Source organism: Nomascus leucogenys, chromosome 2 (genome assembly GCF_006542625.1).
Source record: "Nomascus leucogenys isolate Asia chromosome 2, Asia_NLE_v1, whole genome shotgun sequence".
Taxonomy (NCBI): Eukaryota; Metazoa; Chordata; class Mammalia; order Primates; family Hylobatidae; genus Nomascus; species Nomascus leucogenys.
This window is the reverse complement of record NC_044382.1, coordinates 139,244,670-139,269,316: the sequence shown is the minus strand read 5'-3', so window position 1 is coordinate 139,269,316 and position 24,647 is coordinate 139,244,670. Positions and strand designations below refer to the sequence as shown.

The 24,647-nt window shown below is 36.1% G+C and overlaps 1 protein-coding gene across 5 annotated transcripts in view; it reads left to right on the top strand.

Annotated features, from left to right (window-relative positions):
* The window catches only part of RAPGEF6 (Rap guanine nucleotide exchange factor 6), a 219,539-nt gene that overhangs the window by 163,849 nt on the left and 31,043 nt on the right, over positions 1 to 24,647 (top strand). For 3 of the 5 annotated variants that reach the window (XM_003259922.3, XM_003259924.3, XM_003259923.3), the window contains exons 17-20: positions 6,643 to 6,800; positions 15,087 to 15,327; positions 17,298 to 17,681; positions 23,352 to 23,563. In XM_003259922.3, coding sequence (XP_003259970.1) covers positions 6,643 to 6,800; positions 15,087 to 15,327; positions 17,298 to 17,681; positions 23,352 to 23,563 — 995 coding nt within the window. Of the gene's footprint in view, positions 1 to 6,642; positions 6,801 to 9,569; positions 9,585 to 15,086; positions 15,328 to 17,297; positions 17,682 to 23,351; positions 23,564 to 24,647 lie in introns of all 5 variants that reach the window. The other 2 variants (XM_030818449.1, XM_003259925.3) reach the window with 1 other exon arrangement.

The window sequence follows — 24,647 nt, the reverse complement described above, 5'->3', positions numbered from 1 at the left end:
ATTATAGAATAGCATTATTTTGAATTTTGGGAAAGACTGTCCATTTTATTTTATGAAATCTATTTTTAAATATTTTTGGTCCAATTTTAGTCTCCTGATCTCTACAAATTGTACACCTTAAATCTTGGGACTCATTCACCAGTTTTTGTTCTTTTTTTTTAATCATTTTTCCTTTGTAGCACCATTTATTCCTTCTTGAATTCTAAAGCTGAACTTTTTAATCAGACCTATTTCTATTTCCAAAATGGGATATCACCAAAACTTAGTAATACTTGAAGATTTTAAATGTAAATTAAGGTCTGTAAAATACCGACAGAATTAGTCCACTAAAGTGTCATGATTGGCGATGACTCTAGTATATATTACATTAGCAGCTTCCTGAAGCAATTACAAAAGTTCTCACCAAGAGCAGTACAATACTTAGCACATAGTAGGCACTCAGTTTATATTTATTGAATAAGTTAAGACAGTGAATGATCAGTGAATGAAATGAAGCAAGTTCAAAAAATACATTAAAAGAAAATATTTATTTGCCTCCTGAAAGTTCCTGGTAATTGTGCCAGATTATAGTTATAGAAACAAAAAGAGATAGTCCTTACCTCTGAGAAATTCACATCAGGAACCCTTATTCTGTACACATTTATTATATACTAAGCCAGAGACAGGAAGATAAATAGATCAAGGTTCTTATCCTCCAAGAGTTGATAATCTAAGCAAATTGCAAAGTTCTCACGTTACAGGTTAATAAGTGGAGGCAGGAACAAACTTGTTAGGTTTGAATAGATTGTGTTTATGTGTATATAACTAGAGCTGGAGCAAGAGAAGTAGGTTATGAGGGACCTTGAATATTATGCTAAAGATAATAGACTTCATTATGTCATGACAGGGAGCCATAAGAAGACATGTGATTTGATAAGATTTGTTCTTTTAGGAAGACGTCTCTGATGGCTGTGTTAGTGATTTGGGGTTGTGGATACAGCACAATATAGCAGTGATAGCAGAGAGAACAATTGGGGGGCAACTTGGAATTGTGTCAACTCTCATCTTTAATGATAGCTATTTTTAAATATTTTTTCAATAATTAAAAATCTCGAAGATTTTCCCATCAGAAATGCTCGTCTTCCAGAGTTCTTATTTCCAGTCAGGGAAACACATTTTCTCCTCATTTAATTTGGAACTCAGAGGATTAAAATACCCTGAGCTTTTTCTAAAAGTTCATTACTCATTCTATCCTCGAGGTGAGTGGCTTATAAAAATCATTACTTTAAAATACCAAAATTTTTTAATGTCAAGTGTACTGTAGCAAACATTATAAGAAAAGGCATGGTCTCACAAATGGGGATTGAGTAAGGAGAATGTTAGAGGGGCCAGCCCACACTGAAGAGGTCAGGGACAGTTGGGGATGACTGGAAGGCACTGTGGAAAAGGGACAAAACCGAGGATCTAGAAGGCAGAAAAGAACGCATGAGGAGAATTCCTCAGGGGGTAATGCCCTGAGTTCCACTTCCAGAAACCTTAATGGGTTTTGTCTGGAATAGATCTGTCTCCCATTAACTGCGTCTCATTTTTACCAGTGACACAGTTGTGACATGTATCGTCTAAAGACAGACAACACTGTAATTATAACTCTCTTCAACTTGTTACTATCACATTCTAACCAGCTGTACTCAAGTTTTAGGCAGCTAAATCAGTATCTCATCTCCACATTATCCTTTAGTGAGGGGTGTGGGAATTAGTTACTGTACCTGAATTCTGTCTTTGGTTACAGCAAGAGGTGTAGAACTGAGGTCGCCAGGAACAGTCAGTTGAGTATTTTCAAGCATTATAACTTTATATGGGTACCTAAAAAAGAGGACTATCTGGTAAAAATAGTTTTGCTTAAACTCAGAAGGGATTATTGGGTCTCTTGCTTTTTGCCAACAAGAAAATGCTTGGTTATGAATATAAATATGAATAAAATGCTGCGCTGCAGAAGTTTATATTAACCTGTCTGTCCCTTCCAAACATGTTTCCAAGGAGTAACAATGCTAATTATTTCAGCCACATAAATACAGAAAAAATAGGTTATCTTGGAAGTCAAAGGTTTCTGGAGCCTGTTTTGTTGGGAGAGCTGTCTTACCTATCAGACTGGCCTTTTTGCATTTTTGAGAATTTATCTTATATTTCTTGACAGTCATCTGAAGTGAATTCAGGCAATTCCTTCTGCTACACAAAAGTATACTACTCTTTAAATATAAAGCACTCTCAGAAATCAAATAGGAAAAAAAATCACTGAAACTTCAATGGAAAAATAGGCAGAAAACATGACTCAGATGATCTGTATTGATATTGATCCAGGATATACAGTTTAATACTGGATACCATTTGTTTCCTCACAGATTGACAAAAAGAATGGTCAGGGACAGAATTGATCATGTAATAAGTTTGTAAAAGTTTAGACTGGTGTGCTAATATAAAAGTTTAGACTGGTGTGCTTTTCTATTAAAAGCTTTAAAAGTGGCAAAATTCTGGCTGGGCACGGTGCCTCATGCTTGTTATCTCAGCACTTTGGGAGGCTGAGGTGGATGGATAACTTGAGGCCAGGAGGTTGAGACCAGCTTGACCAACATTGTGAAAGTCCAGCTCTACCAAAAATCAAAAAACTAGCTGGACGTGGTGGCGTACAATTGTAATCACAGCTGCTTGGGAGGCTGAGGCAAGAGAACTAGAAAAATTAGCTGGGCGTGGTGGCACATGCCTGTAATCCCAGCTACTCGGGAGGCTGAGGCAGGAGAATCACTTGAACCCAGGGAGATGGAGGTTGTGGCGAGCCAAGGTCGTGCCACTGCACTGCAGCCTGGGCAACAGAGTGAAATTTCAACTAAAAAAAAAAAAATTAATTTATTTATTTATTTTATTTTTAGTAGCGACAGGGCTTCAGCATGTTGGCCAGGCTGGTCTGGAACTCTTGACCTGGAACTCCTGACTTCAGGAGTTCCTTCCAGAGCAGGAACTCCTGATCCACGCACCTCAGCCTCCCAGAGTGCTGGGATTACAGGTTTGAGCCACCACACTGGCCAATAAGTATTTTAAAATGACAAAATTCTTTGATTCAGTAGTTCTGTTTCTAATAGTAATTAGATGAAGATTTATATATAGATGCTCTAAGTTGTTTTATCTATACTAAAACAAAATTGGAACACCCTAAATGTCCAACTACAAGGATTGGTTAAATAAATTCTACTATACATCAGAAAAATGACTAGAAGGAAAAATATCAAAATGTTGATTGTGGTTTTTGGAAGGCATGGTTTCATAGGTAATTTTTCCCTTCCTTCTCTGCTTTCTTTCTGTATTTTACAAGTTTTCTTCTTGAACATTTGTTATTTTTTAATTGAAAAAAATGTTTAATGAATTCAGTTTCACAATTTCTGAGCATCTCCTGTGTGCCAGACCTCTTTGGAAGAGGCACCAAGAAGAGAGACTTGTTCTCTGCCTTTAGCAGCACTTCATTCTGTAAGAGTAGAGGATGAGTTGTCATAGAAAAGAAAGAATGTAAGGAAAGAACAAATACTTGAGATAAGAATAGATAATTCCAAAATCCCAAACAAACCGTGATGTAATTTTAAAAGAATGTACCTAAAAATTAAAGTGAAAAATGTTACTAGTTTGAATTACATCTGTAAGTTAAGACAGAAATATGGTTTTTATTGACCTAAGAATTCTTCACATTTCAGGAAATCTGTTCTTCTATTTTAAAAATCACGCAGCTTTTATTTTGTTTTTAAAATCACAGTTGCCTAAGTAACATCTCTGTGTTACTCATTGTAACAATCCCAGAAATAAACTGCCTTGCTTGCTTAACAGGAATTGTATTTTTCCTCCCCATTTCTTGTCAACATATTTTTTGTTTGCTTTTTAAATATTGGGATTCTTTTTTATTTACATATTGGTGATATTTATGTAGCCTTTTTAGTTTCATAATATGAAACCAAGTACTTTTATCCTAAGTAAATTTAGTGTTGGGGAAGTATTGAGGAATTTTTTTAAATGATTTTGTTTCTGTTACTGCATCACCTTTTCAGGAGACTGTTTTGGTAAGAATGATACAATTACTTGCCAAATGGGCTTTATCAACTCAGCTTTCAAATAAGCATGGATGTTTTGCCAACTAAATACCGTTTCATTCATGGCATAGCATGGATTGTACATAGCAGTATAGTTTTCATTTATGCACCTCACACTTTAATTACTACGAATTTGTAACCAGCTTTACGTATTTATAGCTGTACATTGTTGTCTCTGTTGAGCATTCAAAAGCAGAAGCGATGTTAAATAGCATCAGTAAGAGATATAAAGACTTTTCATATTTTCTGTACGTCTTAATTTGTATAGTGATTCAGCTTGCTGCAACTGGTGCTGTTAATTCCCTTTAATAGAAAATTGTAAGTTTTTAACATTGTTAAAGTTGCTTCTACTTCGTTATTAGGACTGGACAACCTCTTCAATGGTTTGCTTCCTTGGATTGTTATTGCACCCTCTGTGTCCAAAAGTTGATGTGTTGAAATTCAGAAGTCAATTAAAGAAAGACTGTTTTTTTAAAAAAAAAAAAAAAAATTATTTTCTGTATAATTTAAATACCTTTGGAAGCCCTTTTTCCTCTTATTTTGTCTTACCTAAGCTTAGAACATTTAACTCTAATCTTTAGGAATACAAACCAAATTATAAGGAGTCAATTTAGAGTAAATGCAAATTATTAATCAGATGAGAGATCTCCTTTGCCTTATCTGTCAAATTAAACTGCCTTCTCTCCCCCGGAAAGCACTTCCTGTTTCTATGGTACCTTTACTCGGACCTGCCTCTACTTTTTAATATAAATTGAGTAAAATAAATAATTCTCCCTTCTGGGTTTGTACTATTCTCATTTTATTTTATTTTTATTTATTTTTTTGATACGGAGTCTTGCTCTGTCACCCAGGCTGGAGTGGTATGGCGTGATCTCAGCTGTCTGCAACCTCTGCCTCCTGGGTTCAAGTGATTCTTCTGCCTCAGCCTCCCGAGTAGCTAGGATTACAGGCACGTGCCACCTCACTCCTGTCTAATTTTAGTATTTTTAGTAGAGACGGGGTTTCGCCATGTTGGCCAGGCTGGTCGTAAACTCCTGACTCAGGTGATTCACCCGCCTCCACCACCCAAAGTGCTGGGATTGCAGGGGTGAGCCAACGTGCCCAGCCCTATTCTCATTTTAATTTTTGTAAAAGTAAGTCCATTCTTAAGAATTAAAGTCCTGTTTTCCTTCACACCACAACATTCGCCTATATTACCTAATTTTTCAGTATTCCTGGGGGAGATAGTATTGCTCACATTTACAGATGAGAAAACCAAAGTTTACAAAGGGAATGAAATTTGCCTGAAGTCAAGCAGCTAGTAGCTCAGATCTGCCTGACATCAAAGCTTGCCCTTGAAACACTAATCTTTGCTTTCTTCCATGTCTCTGCTTTTCTCTGACTCTTCAGCTCTGTCATATCCTGGCCCTCTCTTTCATGTCTGACTATTAACAGTCCTTTAGCAGTTTATTTAATAGTCCAACTTTCCATCTTGCATAGTTTTCTAATCTACATAAAATCCTATATTTTACATCTAACATAATTTAAATGTATTCCATATTATTCATTTATAATACTATACCTTAATCTTTTTCATGATAATAGGTAAGTATTCTGTGATACTTCTGTTTGTATGCATAGCAAGTACTAGGCAGAATGCTGCATTTGATAAAATATAGACAAGAATTAATAATAACAGAGCATTGGTTTTAACGTAAGTACAACCCTTAGAAGTAGCTTTTGGTTATTGATGTTGATGGAAATTTTTTTCACTGCTATCTTACTTTTTTTTGTAGGACTGTTTTGCTTAAAAGTAAGCTAAAATTTGGGGGTATCTAAAACCTAAGTGACAGTGTTTGTTTCTTTGTTTTTATTTTTTCTCAGGTGGATTTAGAAGTTGCCTGTGTCACATTTCTAAAATATTTTAAAGGAAGAATATTTTGTTTGCTTAAATAATTAGACTTGAGAGATTAAATAAGAAATAATGTACTCTTAGAATGAACTTTAGAGACTGTAATTTTCATAATTCTATTTTTTTTCTGGTCCAGTGTTTAAAGACCACTCTTACTTTGTCACTTGACCTTGGCCCCATTATTATCTACTACCTGCCATAGCTTTTGGTTTGAATGTAGACTCCATCTTTTTCCTAGAGGATCACCAAGATTTTCTGGAGAAAGAGAACACCTTGCTATGGTGTGGCTGTGCATTTTTGGATACATATATTAGTGTCCACCAAAACTGGTAAATTTGAAGGGTTCCCTAAATACTCAGGCTCAGTTTCTTCACCCAAACTGGTAGACACTAAATAAGACAATTTAATTAGGATGTAGTAGAATTACTTAGTTGTATAAGTAAGATTTTATTTTAATGTAATTGTTAAAAATTTTAGTGCCATTTTCATCATTACAATTGTCTTTTAAAAGTTGCTGTAGTATTTCAATTGTTTAAATCACCTCTTTGAATTGGTTCTTTTATGCCTTAGTGCACAAGGAACAGAAATGTTTACTACTTAAGTACTCTCAAATACTTTAAAGTGATATATGACATTCTTTTGAAGTGATGGAGGCCTAAGCCAATCACAAGATGACAGCATTGTGGGAACAAGGCACTGTAGGCATAGTCTGGCTATAATGCCCATCCCTGGAACACTCTCATCCAGCAGCCCTGATCTCCTGCAGCCTACTACCAGTATGTTGGATTTTTCCAATCCTTCAGGTAATTTTCATATGTGATTTTATATTGCCATATTGGTACCAAATGAACAAATAGATGGTTAAGCCTTGTGCAGCAAATACTAGAGTTACTTGCAGCCCTTTTAACTCTAGATTATGACTTGATGCAAAAAACTAAAGGGAGATTGGTTTGTTCTGTTAATTTGAATGGTACTTCCTCTAAAGTGAAACAGAAGTACATAAAAAAGAGAATACCTCTGGCCGGGTGCAGTGGCTCACGCCTGTAATCCCAGCACTTTGGGAGGCCGAGGCGGGCGGATCACGAGGTCAGGAGATTGAGACCATCCTGGCTAACATGGTGAAACACCATCTCTACTAAAATACGAAAAATTAGCCAGGCGTGGTGGTGGGTGCCTGAAGTACCAGCTACTTGGGAGGCTGAGGCGGGAGAATGGCATGAACCCGGGAGGCAGAGCTTGCAGTGAGCCAAGATCGCACCACTGCACTCCAGCCTGGGTGACAGAGCGAGACTCCGTCTCAAAAAAAAAAAAGAAAAAAGAGACTACCTCTAACCACAGAATTAGGTATCTTTTAGTAATCCTAATCTAAGCAGTAGAATGAAAACAGAGACACTTCTCAGGCAAGATATATCTTACTCAGGGTGTGGAAAAGAGTAAGGGAGATTATTTTAATCTAAGTGGCCTCACTTACCTTTTTCTGTGATACACGGAAAAGTGTTCATAATTTTCTAAAAGCATATTTTTCCTCAAACACCTGAAGCTAAAGTTGTTGTATTTGTCATGTATTGTTATCAGAGCATTATAGCATAATTTTCATTGTTGTTTGGACTTTCATTGTGGGATGTCAGGTTATTATTATTATTATTTTTGCATCTGTTCATGTCTTGAGGCAGAAATTGTCACAATTATATAATACAAAGTTTTGTTACAAAGAAGAAAACTTTTGACTTTGAATAATTATATATCCATCACTTAAAGGATTTGAGATGGTTTTCAATAAAAGGCATATACAGTTAAGCACTGAAACATATAATTGGGTCCAAGGAAAGGTGGGAGAAAAAATGCTTTTACAAAGATAAGCATAGTTGTGATTCAGCTTCAATTTTGACTCTAAAGTTCCTAGCAGCTAGTGTAGAAAGGGAGGAAACTCAATTCCATCTCGGTATTAGAAGGAAATATAAGTACAGTAGTAAAGTTCATGTTTTATTATAGCAACTTAAATAAAAACCTCAGGACATAACCTAATAACAGTTTAGTGAAGGTCATTCTGCAAATGGTTTCTTCCTTTGTATTTCAGTTGCCACTTAACCACTAGAGCGATTATTAAACCCAGTAACCTGTTCTGACACATCACACTCTCTACATGGCTACCAGTGTTCTTTTTAGAACAAAGATTTAATGAGTCATTACTTTCCTAAGACATTTGTAGTGATTTTTATATTAGTGAAGTGTCATTCATGAGACAGAAGACACTCCAGTTATTTGATCCGAAGTTAATGTGAAGATTGTTACCAAAGTATAAAGTTAATTAAACTATTTACTGGAAAGGGTAAAGCAAGCACTAAGGTATCACAGAGGTAAGAAAACTGCAAACTGGATTCAGTTCTTGGTACATAAAAGAAATGTCACCACCAGGGTGAAGAAGAAGTGTTGCTGACCTGAACCCCCTTTCTAGCTTCCTGTTCTGTCATTCTCTCCCCACTATTACTTCAACCCTCCTTCCTGAGTATGGTATGGACTTTCAGGATGCCCTTTCTTTGCCCATGTTTGCCACCCATGGCCCTCTCCTTGCATGTCCAGTGAACTTTTTTATTTGTCAGTGCTGAACTCAAGTGTTACCTCATCTGGGAAACCCACCTCCTTCTGCCGCAGAGTCAGTCTCTCCTATTGTTTGCTATGTGGCAGGATGGGAATTTATTTTTTTGTCTCTGTGTGTGTGTTCTACAGCAGTGCTTTTCACACTACATAGAACATTCAAAAATAAAGTGTTTTCACACTTCCAAAGCACAAATTAAATATATGCTTTCATAAGACAAGTATTAGGGATCTTATGATTTGTAGTTTTAATAATTTATATAGCTGTATGTTTGCCATAGGTATATGTAGGATGTGGGGCTGAGGGAATAAGGGTTAGGGTTGTAGGAAGAGGCGAGAGAGAAGTAAGTTGGAGATTTAGCTGGGGGAACAAAGAGAAGAGGTTGAAATTATTAAGTTTTAGAATCTAAGTCCCCATGGAGCTGAAATTCAGACCTATAAAGAGAAGGTGTGTTACTCAACTTGATTTCAGGTTGATTACATAATTCTCTCCTTGAGAACATGTTAAAAGGACTAAAGATAAAAGATGCCTTTTAAAGTCTGTTCAGAGAACATCTGATATGTCTCAATCTGCAACATGTGCTCGTACCAGTAATGTGAACACATATATGATAGGTATTTAACTTATATTTTTAAACCCCCAAATGTGTAATTTTGTGAAAGGCTTTTTATCTAGTGATGGGTATTATTTATATTTGGATTGAAAAAAAATCAATTCCCAGTTAATTCCAAATTCAGCTTCTTATGTAATTTATACAACACAAAAATTTAAATGAGTCATGTACATCACGTGTATATTATAGGACATGTGTAACAGCCAGGTTTGATTAATTTTTATTGGTCTTGAGCTTACCTATATTTATCCTGCATTTTCAAAGTTATTACTAGATCAAAATGAAAGTGGGGGCAAAGCTACAGAACTGTAAGTTTGTTTTTGATTGCTTACTTTGATTTTGCTTTATTTTTGCTGCATACAGCTGTTGGTTTTTATTGTAAGTATCTTAAAGACTATGGTATTCTATGCCCTTGTTTGTTTGTATTATTTTGTTATTTTGTTTATTATTTTGTAATATTTTGTTATTTTAAAAGTCCAATGATACAGAATTGAATGAAGTAGTAAGCACAACTTTTCTTTCCACTTAGAAGGTAGCCAGTATTAACTGGCATGTGTCTTTTTAGTCATTTTTTTGAATATATGTATGTTTTTATGTTTGGATAGAATCAGTATACATGCTATTCTGTAACTTCTGAAATGTTCTTTGGGATTTCTGACTCAATACAAAATGAGTCCTAAAAAAATTAGGAGTGTGGCTAAAAGGAATTTGAAAAGGAATTTTTTTCTAGGTCTGCATGTAGAACTTACAGCTTACTTCTTTTCACTTAATAGCACAAACCCTTATTTGATTTATTTCATATAGTAAACTTAATTTTTTCTTCATTGAAAATTTGGTTATTAGTTTTTAATTATAAAGGAACACAATCATAGTTTTAAAAAAATTAAACTGCCAGAATAAGATAGAATATGAGTCTCCACTCCTCAGAATTTAGTTATTAATTTATTTGTATATCCTTCCAGAAATTTCATTGCACATAAAATGTGTCTGCTGTTGCTTACACCCCAAATGAGATGTTTTACTTTTCTTCCATTTAACTGTTTCACTTTAGCAATATACCTTTGAATACTTTTCTGTTTCAAGGTGTGGTGTTCTACCACGAATTTTTAAACAGCTAACAGAATTTTTTTAACCAGTCCTCATTAGTAGACATTTACAGTATTGCCTAATCTTTGTGTTCATGTATCTTTACCTGTTTTACGTATGCATTATTATATTTTGAGTTTTGAAAAACTATTTTGTGGGAATTTGTTTTCTCATTATATAAGTGCCTAAAAAATATGTGTTTTGCCATTTGACTTGCAAAACTTAAAATGTTTACTATCTGGCTCTTTAAAGAACAATTATTTCAATCCTTAATATACCACTACCCTTTGTTTTTTTGTGTGGCGCTTTTCACTATATGAATTGTCTTCCTTACTTGATGTCTGTCTTTCCTTGAGCTCATGTTTACTCACTTGAATGTAAGTAAATTCCCTGAGAGTGGAGGCTTTATCTGTCTCACTTACCACTGTAGCTTCATCACCTGGAACCCTGTTGACACATAAGAGGCACTTCATAAATATTTATTCAGCAATTAACAATTTAAAGCAGAGTGAAAAGTCAATCTTTTTTTTAAAGATCATCTTAAATACCTAAAAGTTCTCCCATTTTTAGTGTAATCTCAGGGTCAGTACTTATATCCTTCAGGTATTCATTTTTTAATTTTACTGCTGTAAGATTTATAAGTTAGCTCTCTAGAAACTTCATCTCTGATTGAAAGTCTAGATATCTGAGGTTTCTACCTATTACATAAGATTTCTAAATATGAAATATGAACCTTGATCCTCCAAGATTATTATTAACTATTTTTGTTTTTGAGACGGAGTCTCACTTTGTCGCCCAGGCTGGAGTGCAGTGGCGCGATCTTGGCTCACTGCAAGCTCTGCCTCCCGGATTCATACCATTCTCCTGCCTCAGCCTCCCGAGTAGCTGGGATTATAGATGCCCGCCACCACGCCTGGCTAATGTTTTGTATTTTTTTTAGTAGAGATGGGGTTTCACCGTGTTAGCCAGGATGGTCTCATTCTGCTGACCTCGTGATCCGCCCACCTCGGCCTCCCAAAGTGCTGGGATTACTGGTATGAGCCACTGCACCCGACCCCAAGATTTTTTTTTGACAGAGCCTCACTCTGTCACCCAGGCTGGACTGCAGTAGTATGATCTCGGCTCACTGCAGCCTCTACCTCCTGGGCTCAAGTGATCCTCCCACCTCAAATTCCCGAGTAGCTGGGCCTATAGGCACACACCACCACGCCCAGATAATATTTGTAATTTTTGTGGAGGCAGGGCTTCTCCGTGTTCCCCAGGCCGGTTTTGATCTCCTGGGCTCAAGTGGTCTGCCCACCTCAGCCCCCTACGGTGCTAGAATTATAAGCATGAACCACTGCCCCGGCTTCCAAGATTCTTTTTAAATGTCTGTTTTGCCTTTAAAATTGTACTGTATTTTTGTGTGCATTTTAGCTTTGTGCCTAAAATTTGAAATGATGGAATCATTTTTTCCCTTTTGATTCAACTTTATTCGAACATGTTGACCATTCGTCTAAGTGATTAACATTTGAGTGTCTGCTGCATGCCAAATGTTGTGCTTGGCATGTATGTGGTTTTCCTACTAACCAGAAACATGTTTGTAAAGAATATTATGTAATATAATGTAACAATTCTAAAATAGAGGTTTACACTGTCATTAATATTAACGCAGAGAAAGATTTTCCTCTGATGGCTCTCCATTGCTTTTCCAAGTTGACATTTGTTACCTTGGCAGATTCATCAGAGTTTGGATTAAGGGGTACCCTTTAGATAATCCCATTTATGAATCTGTTCTAAAGGCACCTATTTGTGATACCCGAATCACTCTTACGTGATCATATAACAATTTGTCCTTCACATGGACAAATCACTTTAGCAAAGTATGACTTTTTAACACTATGCAGCAAGATATACAATTGTGTGCTCCTTCCCAGATGTTACAGTATATTGGCAGCAAGGGAAGAGAACATGAAATGTGTACAAATTCCCACCCTGTCTTTGTGAATAAATTTCTCTGAAGAAAGTAATAAAAGGTATCAGAATATCTCCCCATTCCCTCAAGGTCAGTCAGTACCCCTGGCTAAGGCTCAGTCCCCAAAGATCTAGTAAAATGATTCAATTCTAGAGCCCAGGACGGCTAGGACCTAGTTTTATGAAGAGGGTAGCAACAGTACAGGTAATAACAGTATATTGTTTTTTCTTTTTTTATGGACTTAAAAAGATAGTGGAAACCCGTCTGTTCAGTATATTTCTCTTGGCAAATTGAAATTTCCATTTGTTTGCAATAATCATCTAGCAAAGGGTAGAGAAGTATATTAGTCCGTTTTCATGCTGCTGATAAAGACATACCCAAGACTGGGCAATTTACAAAAGAAAGAGGTTTAAGGCACTCGTGGTTCCACGTGGCTGGGGAAGCCTCACAGTCATGGCAGAAAGCAAGGAGGAGCAAGTCACATCTTGGATGACAGCAGGCAAAGAGAGTTTGTGCAAGGGAATTCCTCTGTTTAAAACCATCAGATCTCGTGAGACTTATTCACTATTGTGAGAAGAGCATGAGAAAGACTCACCCCCATGATTCAGTTACCTCCCACTGGCTCCTTCCCATGACATGTGGGAATTGTGGGAGTTACAATTCAAGATGAGATTTGGTTGGGGACACAGCCAAACCATTTCAAGAATTATGTGTGATTTTGGTGGATCTTGAAACAGTCTGACCTTAAGCCTTGTAGGTTTAAAAATCTGATGATGTCAGCAGCCCACTAAGGATTGGCTCATCAGAATGAAATCTGAACAAGATGCATTTGATGACTCAGATTTCTTAATACATTGAGGAAAGAGAGTTTGATGCATCCTTCTTACAGAAGGAACCAGAGTAGATGAAGTATTCTACTTTCAACTTGGCAAGACCCGGAACATTCAGCATACTTTGGCTAAGACCTCTTGTCCCTGGAATTACATTCATGTATATGCAGTTGAATCTTTCAGTCCTGAGAGCAAGTCTTTTTTTTTTTTTGGTCCTCAGTCTCAAGAGGACCAAAAAATTTATTTTATGAAAATATTTCCTGCCATATCTGTATCTGTTCCATTTCTCCCTTTTAACCAGGGACATTTTGAGATAAATTTGTAATTTGTTGTTTTTTTTTTTTCCCCCTCTAAAGGCTAACAGTGTCCATAGTGCTAAGAAGGTGATGCTGGACAAACAGTTTAATTACTTGAGCCCCCAAAATCTTCCACCCTGCCCCCACTGCAGTCATCACACACATACAAAAAAGCCACAGTAATATATATTCCCTAATTTGTTTTTTTCCTTTATGAGACTGGGTCTTGCTGTGTTGCCCAGAGTGGAGTGCAGTGGCATGATCTCAGCTCACTGCAGCTTCAACTTCCCAGGCTCAAATGATGCTACCACTTCCACCTTCCGAGTAGCTAGAACTACAAGAATGTGCCACCACACCCAGCTAATTTTTAAAAATTTTTTGTAGAGATGGGGTCTTGCTATATATCCAGGCTGGTCTTGAACTCCTGGGCTCAAGTGATCCTCCAGCCTTGGCCTCCCAAAGTCCTGGGATTACAGGTGTGAGTCATACCCAGCCTGTACTCCTAATTTTTTAAAAAGGAAACTTTTGCAACACTAATTTATTGTCATAGGGAAAATTTTTAGCATTTGTTCATGCTATAAAATCACTTTTCACTTAAATTTAATTATATTAAATATTAGCTTATCGTGTTGAACATTGATCCAGAGTTCTATAATGACAAAAAGAAATCAGATAGAACAAGGGGGGGTAGAATATTATTATTTACATGTGCTTATCATATAAACATTGTCTCAAATTAGAATTTTTCTACTAATAGCAGAAATCACAAGGGCAAAGACTAAGATTTCACCAGGTGAACATTTAAAATTTTCCTGTATTAAAAATAAATAAAATATAGAAACTAAACATTTTCCACGTCATAGTTGGACTAAGTGTTGTTATCTACTACAATACAGTAGGAGAAAAACATAAAGGTTACCAAAAAGTATTTTTAAAAAGAAATAATGGTTCATTAAACCGTTATCAGTTACTGAGTCTTACCAGTACCCAAAGAAATGAAAAAATAATGATATTATTTTTGGAGGGAGGAAAAGAATAGGGCTTATGAAATGGGAAAGTAAAACAAAACATTAATACACAATTTTTATAAGGATGTGACCAAATTTGTTCCCTTACACTCTAGAATTATAAAATATTATAACCTCTCTGGAGTACAGTTTGGCAGTATATTTCAAAAACCTTAAGAGTATGCATGCCTTCTAAGTCAGCAATTCTGTTTTTGAGAATTTTCACTGAGGAAGTAGATTGCCTGCAGAGGCTTACTTACTTTTGACAGGGGGTAACGGGACATATCATAATGTCATTTATAATAACAGAAAGTGATAAGCAATCTAAATGTCATTAGGGGTTTGGATAATTGAAATATATGAAATATACATTATGGAGTACTGTGTCTTCATTAAAAATAGTTTTGTAGAAGAATATAATGGCATTAAAATGTTTTATGAGATATTAAATGAAAAAATTCTGGCTTGCAAATCATATATATAGTATGAGCCCAAGTTTTGTCTTTGGGTTTTTCTATCAATGATTTGTTATCTGAAAAAAAAATGGATATATTTATCAATAACGCAATAGTGACTTCTGTTAATATTGTGAAATAGAAATGTATATTTCAGTGTTCAGAGGGATCACTGTGTTTCACATTGCTTTTTGAAGGGTTTAAAAGTAATTTTTTAAAAAAATAACAAGGCATATCTTTCTATTTATGTAGATATCCCTGATCAAGTTATAAGAGTTTTCAAAGTGGATCAGCAAAGTTGCTACATTATCATCAGTAAAGACACTACAGCTAAAGAAGTAGTTTGTCATGCTGTTCATGAATTTGGTTTGACCGGTGCATCCGACACATATTCTCTCTGTGAAGTTTCTGTTACCCCTGAGGGTGTCATAAAACAGAGAAGACTTCCAGATCAGTTCTCCAAATTAGCTGATAGAATTCAACTCAATGGAAGGTGAATAAGCTTATTAGTGGATGTGCTTATTTGTAAATGTGCTTTTGAAGATTTCCTGTTAAAACAGATATTGTAAGTAGAAACATCATCCTGTTTTAGTGCTGCTGAATTCACTCTGCAAGACAGCTTGATAAAATATCTTATCACTCCTGCTAAAAATAAACTCTTAGAACCACTGATACAATCTAGTTCCTGTTTTTTTATAGAGGAAGCTGAATGATACAAATCTTCATATATATCTGAATGACTGTATCTACTAATTTATAAATTTGTTTTTAATATGGCCAGTATGTACTTTGGCAAAAGAAGCCATGGTTTTCACAGTTCTTTTTCTAAGTAGTTTTCCTTTTATGAATATGCAGGAAAATTTTAAAAATTTTTAAATGTGTTCTGAAAATTATTTAATAAACTAGATTATTTCTGTAGTACATTTGTTCCTTACTCTGGCTTTTTTTTTTTTTTTTTTTTTTTTTTGAGATGGAGTCTCCCTCTGTCACCCAGGCTGGAGTGCAGTGGTATGATCTCAGCTCACTGCAACCTCCACCTCCCAGGTTCAAGTGGTTCTCCTGCCTCAGCCTTCTGAGTAGCTGGGGCTACAGGCACATGCCACCATGCCTGGCTAATTTTTGTATTTTTAGTAGAGACGAGGTTTCACCGTGTTGGCCAGGCTGGTCTCAAACTCCTTACCTCAAGTGATGTGCCTGCCTCGGCCTCCCAAAGTGCTAGCATTACGAGCATGAGCTACCGCGCTCAACCGCTCTGAGAATAATCTTTTTGGTAACCCAGTTTCATATGTAGAACAAGATCCTTAGAAAGCTTACAGTGACTGCATGCCATGGTTGCTGTGAAATGAGAATGAGTTAACTCTGTTTTGCTGGCTGTACATAGTGGTTAAGAACATAGACCCTGGATTCAGACTGCCCACATTCAAATCCCAGCTCTGGCTATGCTATGTGACCTTGAGCAAGTTATGTAGCTTCTCTGCCTGAATTTCCTCACCCATAAAATGAGGATCATAATAATAGAATATACCTCATGGGAATGTTGTAAGATTCAATGAGTTACTAAGTATACCATACCTTATAATGTTAACCATTGTTATATATAGCATAATGAGTTTCAGCACTATTATTTATGGCATTGTCTTAGGCATATGAACAATCTAAAAGCAGAAAAAAGAGTTTCTTGACAGTAAAAAATAGATGGATAGATGGATACAAACTTAGGCTTAAATCAAGTTGGATTATTAGAAAAGAATGAAGTAAAAGCATGTGATACATTACCTCTTTTCCTTAGTAACATCCCTGCACAAGATGTTTCCTGTCTCTTAGCTTTTAAGTGCTGTAGAATTGTTGATTTAAGAGAAGAAAGCAAAATATTGGTCTTAATGTATGATAAGTGATAAGTGCCACTTGCTGGAATAAGGTTTTGTATTTAACAAGGGAGAAACCATTAGTGGAAGTGTTTCCCCTCCTTTGTAGATTTCATTCTTCTTGCTTCACTTGGAAATTTATTTAAAAACGAAATGAGTGGATTAACTTCTGAATAGAGATTTTTAACTGTCTTGATTCAGGAATTTATTTTGCCTTAATTAGAGTTCATGCTGTTCATAAACAAATATTTACATAGTACCAATCCTCTGTCAGATAAAACAGTAAGATAAAAGCTTTACGGGGGCAAGGCCAGTACCTGAAATAGTATCTGACAGATAGTTTCATAAAATAATTAAGTTCATGACATAACAACGTTATTTTTACTCTTTAATAAATGCCGGTTGGTAGAATAAGAGACAGACTTCTCAAAAATCTTTTCATTTAAAATGTTAATTTTTCATTTTATCTGTAAATGAATACTTTCGGCTAAAAGTTATTAACAGTAAAATGATATTTTACAACAACAAAAAAGAGGAAAAATGCTCTTATTTAATCATATTTATGAATACATTTATTTAAAAAAATTTTTCCATTTAGGTATTACTTAAAAAATAACATGGAAACAGAAACCTTATGTTCAGATGAAGATGCTCAAGAACTAGTTAAGGAAAGCCAGCTATCCATGCTGCAGCTCAGTACCATTGAGGTGGCCACCCAGCTGTCAATGAGGGACTTTGATTTGTTTCGTAATATTGAGCCGACTGAGTACATCGATGACCTTTTTAAGTTAAATTCCAAAACAGGAAATACTCACTTGAAGAGGTTTGAGGACATTGTAAACCAAGAGACATTCTGGGTTGCCTCAGAAATTTTAACTGAAGCAAATCAGCTCAAACGAATGAAGATTATTAAGCATTTTATTAAAATTGCACTTCATTGTCGAGAATGTAAGAACTTCAATTCCATGTTTGCAATAATAAGGTAAGTTGGTACAAATAGGTACAAACGTCTGTATGGTTTTGTCATTACATGAAGCTGATTTTCTACTTAGGTATTAAATGCCTATGAAAAGAAATGTTCAATTAATATGCCTTTATTGAAGTGTTGTTAGATTTAATGTATTTTCCATTCTGGTGGTATTGGGTTTTTCTATTTTTATTTCTTCCATCTTTCTTTTACTTCTTTTTTGTAAATGAAGGTGGGTGATTGCCTTCTAATTTTTCTTTCTCCCCCCTCACCTCCAACCGCCTGCCTTGAGTGATTATATCATCTTTGGATATGTGCCCAGTGGCTGGTCTTTATCACTAGACTTCCGTACTGTGCTTTTTTAAGTACCTGCTTCACTATGATTTGACACTGAAAGATCACAGTATGGTATCAGTACTTTGACCTGAAGTTGCTATTTTGAAACAACAACATCGATAATAATAATGGCAACCATTTGGTAAGCTCTTCGTGTTTGCCAGGCACTACATGAGGTATCACTGGATGTGGTGTTCCTCAAGCAAGTTAGGCCATTAGAATAATAAAAATGCTGTGACATTCATAAACCCAGGAAGTATAGATAATTACGTGAGCTCTCCCACTCCCTTCTCCCCACTTATTATGAGAAGTTAATTGTAGGTAATTTATTTTCTGACCTTTATTTAGCACACTGTAGATCAACAAAGGGATTCATCTTAAAACAAGTTTAATTTTAAAAGGGAGAGGAGTTGTAGTTAGGTCCATTTTTAAGGCCATGATGTGCTTATAAATCGCAGCATAATTCCACTTGAACTAATCCTACCTATACACATCCCCCACAGAATTTATAATGATTTGTTTCTATTCCTCATGTAGATTAAAAAGTAGAATCTTTATAGGGACTCTTTAATCATGACTCTGTCATGGTAATAGGATGTGCCTTTATTAAATTAACCAGTGTCTACAATTGAACTGAACACTCTAGGAGTATTGAATAGAGATTAACAGAGTGGTCTTTAGAATCAGCTGCACCTGTATTTGAATCCTGCCTCTCCCATATAGTAGCAGTGTGTCAGTGGAAAACTGAAGATAGGTTTTCTTATCTGTAAAATACCACCTATACCACAGTTTTTAAACAGCTAGGTCTAAAACAGGGGAATAAAGATGCCACTGATAAACACTTGGAAGGCTAGAAATTGAACCTGTTTGGAAAGGAAGCATCAAGTAAAGAATTTGAAAATTATGGGCTCAGTTTTAGAGTCCACTATGAAGAAAATTGATTGACACTGAGAGAATAGATCTCTGTATAAAAAAGAGGATAGAAAGAAAGTGGTAGAGGTCTAAAAACCATACCTTAGTATGATGACTCATTGTGAGGGTAAAGAAAAAGAGTCTAGCCAAAGAGATGGAGGATCAGTACAAGAAATAGAGTAGCACAGTTATGATAGTGTCATTAAAGCCAATGAAAGAGAGTGATTTGAGAGAAGATGTGATGGACAGTAGCCAAAAGAAGGGGGTGGATAGGAAAGGGCTGAGATTTGGTTAAGAGGCTTTGTTTGGTTAAGAGATTTGTTTTGTTGCAAAGAATATTTGTTCTGCACATTTTCATAGCTCATGTAAAGATCATTTTCTTTTGTATTCTTTTTAAGATAATTGCTTTATATTCAGGTAGATCAAAGAATATACTCTTTTCAGCAGAGATGACAAAGGTGAATCATTCCGTTCTGGCTATAATTAACAACTTTTTATAATTATAAAATAATTTTAACTTTTTGAATAGACGTGACATGTACGTGGAAAAAACTTTAAAGATACTAAAAGAGTACACAGTGAAACTAACTCTCTCACTCAGTCCCTAATCCAACCAAATTCCTCTCCCCAGAGATAGTTACCTTTTTTCATTCAAGAAATACTATATGCATATAGCAAGCATATAAATATATATTTAAAACCACCTTGGCTTATTTTTTTAATTTATCTTGGAGATTATTTAAAATCAGTTCTTATAAAGTTGTCTCTTTTTTTTTAAACAACTACAAAGTACTCCTTTGTATTATGGAGTGCACATTACGGATATTTCTAAATTTCCAGCCTTTGGCTGTTTAAAACAGTGTGTGGTGTTTATTTTTGCCATGTAGAAATTTTTTTATTTTTATGTAGATGTATTTTTTTTTTCCTCCTGGAGTTTCTGCATTTTGTGGTTGGTTAAGAACAAAGAATTGCCTAGGTTTGAATCCAGTGTTGGCACTTGTTGACTATGTGAACTGAGTTTCCTCATTTGTCAAATGGGAAATCCTGGTAGTTCCTACCTCATAGGGTTAAGAGTATTCAATGAGCTAATACATTGAGAGCTCTTAGAACACCCTAGACAAAATTTTTTATTAATCTTGAATTCATTTTTATGTAAACAGTGAGATAAGGAAATATATCTTTCTTTGTCCCAAATGACTTATTCACCCAACATCATTAATCAATCTTTTTTTCTAAAATATGCAATGCCATCTATTATGTACTGAAATCTAATACATATTTGGGTTTATGTCTGCACTCTTTGCTTCATTGATTTGTCTATTTATTTACTGTTTTAATTGCTGAAGTGGTAAAATAGGTTTTAAGGTCTGGTAGGGCTAGTCAAACCCCTCATGACTCTCTTCATACTTTTCTTTGGCTATTTCTGGCATGTTTATTTGTTTCATATTAACTTTAGAATCAATTTATGTAGTTCTTTTAAAAAGTTTTGTTGATGTCCGGGCGCGGTGGTTCACGCCTGTGATCCTGGCACTTTGGAGGCCAAGGCCAATGCAGGTGGCTCACAAGTTCAGGAGTTCTAGACCAGCCTGACCAACGTGGTGAAACCCCATCTCTACTAAAAATACAAAAAAATTAGCCAGGTGTGGTGGCACATGCCTGTAATCCCAGCTACTCAGGAGGCTGAGGCAGGAGAATCACCTGAACCCAGGAGGTGGAGGTTGCAGTGAGCCGAGATCACGCCACTGCACTCCAGCCTGGGTGACAGAGCAAGACTCCGTCTCAAAAAAAAAAAAAAAAAAAAAGTTTTCTTGATGTTTTCATTGAGATTACATTAAATACCTAGATTACTTTAGTGGACATTTGATAGCTTTGTAACAATGGCTCTTGCCATCCAAGAACACTTACTCCACTTGTTTCAGTTTTCTTTTATTTCCTCTGTGGAGTTGTTTTATTAGTCTGTTTTCACACTGCTATATAGAAATACCTGAGACTGTGTAATTTATAAAGAAAAGAGGTTTAATTGATTCACAGTTCCCCATGTCTGGGGACGCCTCAAGAAACTTACTATCATGGTAGAAGGCGAAGGGCAAACATGGCGTGTCTTACATGGCAGCAGAGAGAGCGAGCGAGGGGGAAAGTGCCACACTTTTAAACCATCAGATCTCTGGAGAACTCACTGATTATCATGAGAACAGCTTAGGGGAAATCTGCCCCCATGACCCAGTCACCTCCCACTGCGTCCTTCCCCTGACATGTGGGGTTTACAATTCCACATGAAATTTGGGTGGGGACACAGAACCAAACCATAGCAATTTTTATAGTGGTGTTCATGTAAATCTTGAACATTTGTTTGAATGTTTAATATCTTTTATTGCTGTTGTGGATGGGATCCTTATCTTATGAATGGGATCCTTAAGTTTTCTAATGGTTTCTGCCCAAGTATTCTAATGCTTATGAATATCAGTGTTGTACCTAGTACCTTACTGCATTCTTCATGCTTCTAATAATTTTCAGTTACTATTTTGGGAGTTTTGAGTTAGACAATCTAATTTTCTTCAACTAATGATAACTTTACGTCTCTCCATTTATTAATAGCTATTTCTCTATTTTGTCTGTTTTCATCTGCTGGTGCTTCATATGAAATGATACCATTGTCTCTCAGTATCTGTGGGACATTCGTTCCATGGCTCTTCACAGATAGCAAAATCCTCACATACTCAAGTCCTGCAGTTGACCCTGAGGAACTTGTGGATACATAAAGTCAGCATTAGCAGGTTTCACATCCAAGGAAACTGTATTTTTGATCCACATTTGGTTGTGAATGTGGAACACTCAGATACGGAGGGGTGACTGAATTTATTGAAAAAAATCTGCATGTAAGTGGATCTGTGCATCAGTATTCCATGGTAGCAGGAGTTAGCCTTGTATGTGAATTGTTTTATCCTTTACTTTTTCTTAGTAAATGGAGATTGTGGCAGCATTAGGGCTGCTTACAACTCAGAGTTTCTCCCTTCTCTCCTGTCTCAAACAGATTTGTACCAAGGTGTATCACTGTGTGCTATGCCAAATAAAGGATTGTTGGCTGGGCATGGTGGCTCATGCCTGTAATCTCAGCACTTTGGGAAGCCAAGGCAGGCAGATTACTTGAGCTCAGGAGTTCAAGACCAGCCCGGCCAACATGGTGAAACCCTGTCTCTACTAAAAATATAAAAATTAGCCAGGCATTGTGGTACACACCTGTAATTCCTGTAATCCCAGCTACTCAGGAGGCTGATGCACAAGAATCACTTGACGCTGGGAGGCAGAGGTTGCAGTGAGCTGAGATCGCACCACCGCACTCCAGCCTGGGCAACAGAGCAAGACTCTGTCTCAAATAAATAAATAAAATAAAGGATTGTTGTTTTTACTCTGAGGGCAGAAAGTTCTGCTTTGGAGAACTGTTGTCAGCTTTCATTGATATCTTCAGCTACAGACATTATTTTTCATCAGATTTGCTTACTCCTGTTTGACCTTGACTATTTTTTGACAACCTTTCTAGTGTGTTTAGGAGTTTTTTATCTCTTAGTTTTGGTGGATATGAAATTTGTATTGGTTACTCATCCTTCTTATAGTGGTTTGGGGAAATTTCTGAGAAGCAAAAGGGAACAAAGATACCTAACTCCATGCCATAAAGTCGGAAATCAGGAGAACATTTTAAACACAGTGGTGTGGGTAAAAGTCAGATGGCTGAGAAACAGGATTTGCTGATAAGAAAATTGAGGCATTGTATATACACTATTCATTTGGCAACCTACCTATGTGACGGTACTGTAGAGGTAAAGGATTCATAAAGACTTGCCGCCTAATTGGCATGAATTATGTTTTCAAGTTAGGGAATATCTGAGCCTATTTAAAATCCTGTGGAAGGGAGACATTGAATATCTGGAGGCTTAGTGAACAGGATTAGAACCTAGGAATATGGATGTATTGGAATCAGGGATGTGAGTGAACAAAATCGCGGGGAAAAAAAGGCTTCCTAAGGTGCAGAATTAGCCCCAGTTATTATTTAACAGTTGTTCTCAGCATTACTTAAACCGCTTTAAAATAGGTAATGTCTCCATAAAGTTATTTCTAAGTAAAACAAGCAACATTGTGATGCTTGAAGTTTTTTTTAAGTTAAATGTCTATTTTGTGGAATTATTCTGTCACTTAAATGAAACTAAAATAAATGCTGTGTAGGTATACAACTATAGGCAAGCATTATAGTTTGAAAGAAGTTCTTGTTGTAAGATTAGGGAGTCTCTTATTTTTTTCTCAGTTTTTCTCTGTTTATTTCAATGTGTTAAAATATGTCCCTGCTTATTTTTAGTTTTATTAGAGAAAATGGTGTATATGCTGACCTGAGTCCACCCCTTCCCCCAAGTTTCTTTTTAATGTTTCTATTCTCATCTTTGGCAGTGGCTTGAACCTGGCATCTGTAGCAAGACTCAGAGGTACTTGGGAAAAGTTACCAAGCAAATACGAGAAACATCTTCAAGATCTACAAGACATTTTTGATCCGTCTAGAAACATGGCAAAGTATAGAAATATTCTTAGTAGTCAAAGTATGCAGCCTCCAATTATTCCACTCTTCCCTGTTGTCAAGAAAGATATGACATTTCTACATGAAGGTATGAAAACATTATTGATGTTTTACCATATGGTTTATCTAAAGTCTACCTGAATTGATTTTTGTGTATGGTATATTTCCTATTCTATTAACTTGGTAACTATACACTATTTTACTGTTTTTCTAGTGTTGAATTAGATGTCATACCATACATATTTGTTAACTAGTTTAATTATTAGTACTTTTTTCTGTGTCAGATAATGCAAGGAGCTTAGACCACTTAAATTCCATTTGCTCGGCCGGACGCGGTGGCTCACGCCTGTAATCCCAGCACTTTGGGAGGCCTAGGCAGGTGGATCATGAGGTCAGGAGATCAAGACCATCCTGGCCAACACGGTGAAACTCGTCTCTACTAAAAATACAAAAAATTAGCTGGGCGTGGTGGCGGGCGCCTGTAGTCCCAGCTACTTGGGAGGCTGAGGCAGGAGAATGGCAGGAGCCTGGGAGGCGGAGCTTACAGTGAGCTGAGATGGCGCCACTGCACTCCAGCCTGGGTGACAGAGCGAGACTCTGTCTCAGAAATAAAAAACAATTCCATTTGCTCATCTCCTGATTTTCATGCAGTTGTTGCTGTGCTTTTAACACAAGATATTGTTGCTTAATAAAGTCAGTATTTAACCTTGCCTGTATATTTACTTTTGTTGTTGTTACTACTATTTTTTATTCATTCTTGCATTTCAGAGCTTCCGTATTGCTGGGCATAGTTTTTTGGCCTTATAGAACACTGTTTAGTATTATCCTTAAGTGCAGGTTTGCTGGTGATGAATATCTCTTAATTTTTGTTTATCTGAAAATGCCTTCACTTCATTTTCAGAGGATTTTTGGTTGGCAGCTATCTTCTTTGAACACTTTGAAATGACATTCTGTTGTTCTGTGCCTTCCACTGTTAATGTTGAGAAGTTAGCTTACAGTTTTATTTGCTGTTGCTTTGACTGTAATCTGCCTTTGTTTGATACTGGCTGTTAGGATTTTGTTTTTTCTTAATTTTTTTCTAGTTTTGCTTAATATGACTAAGTGCAGGGTTTTGTTTTTGTTTCTTATTCTGATTGGTGTTTATAGGACACCTTGAAACCTATGGTTTTATA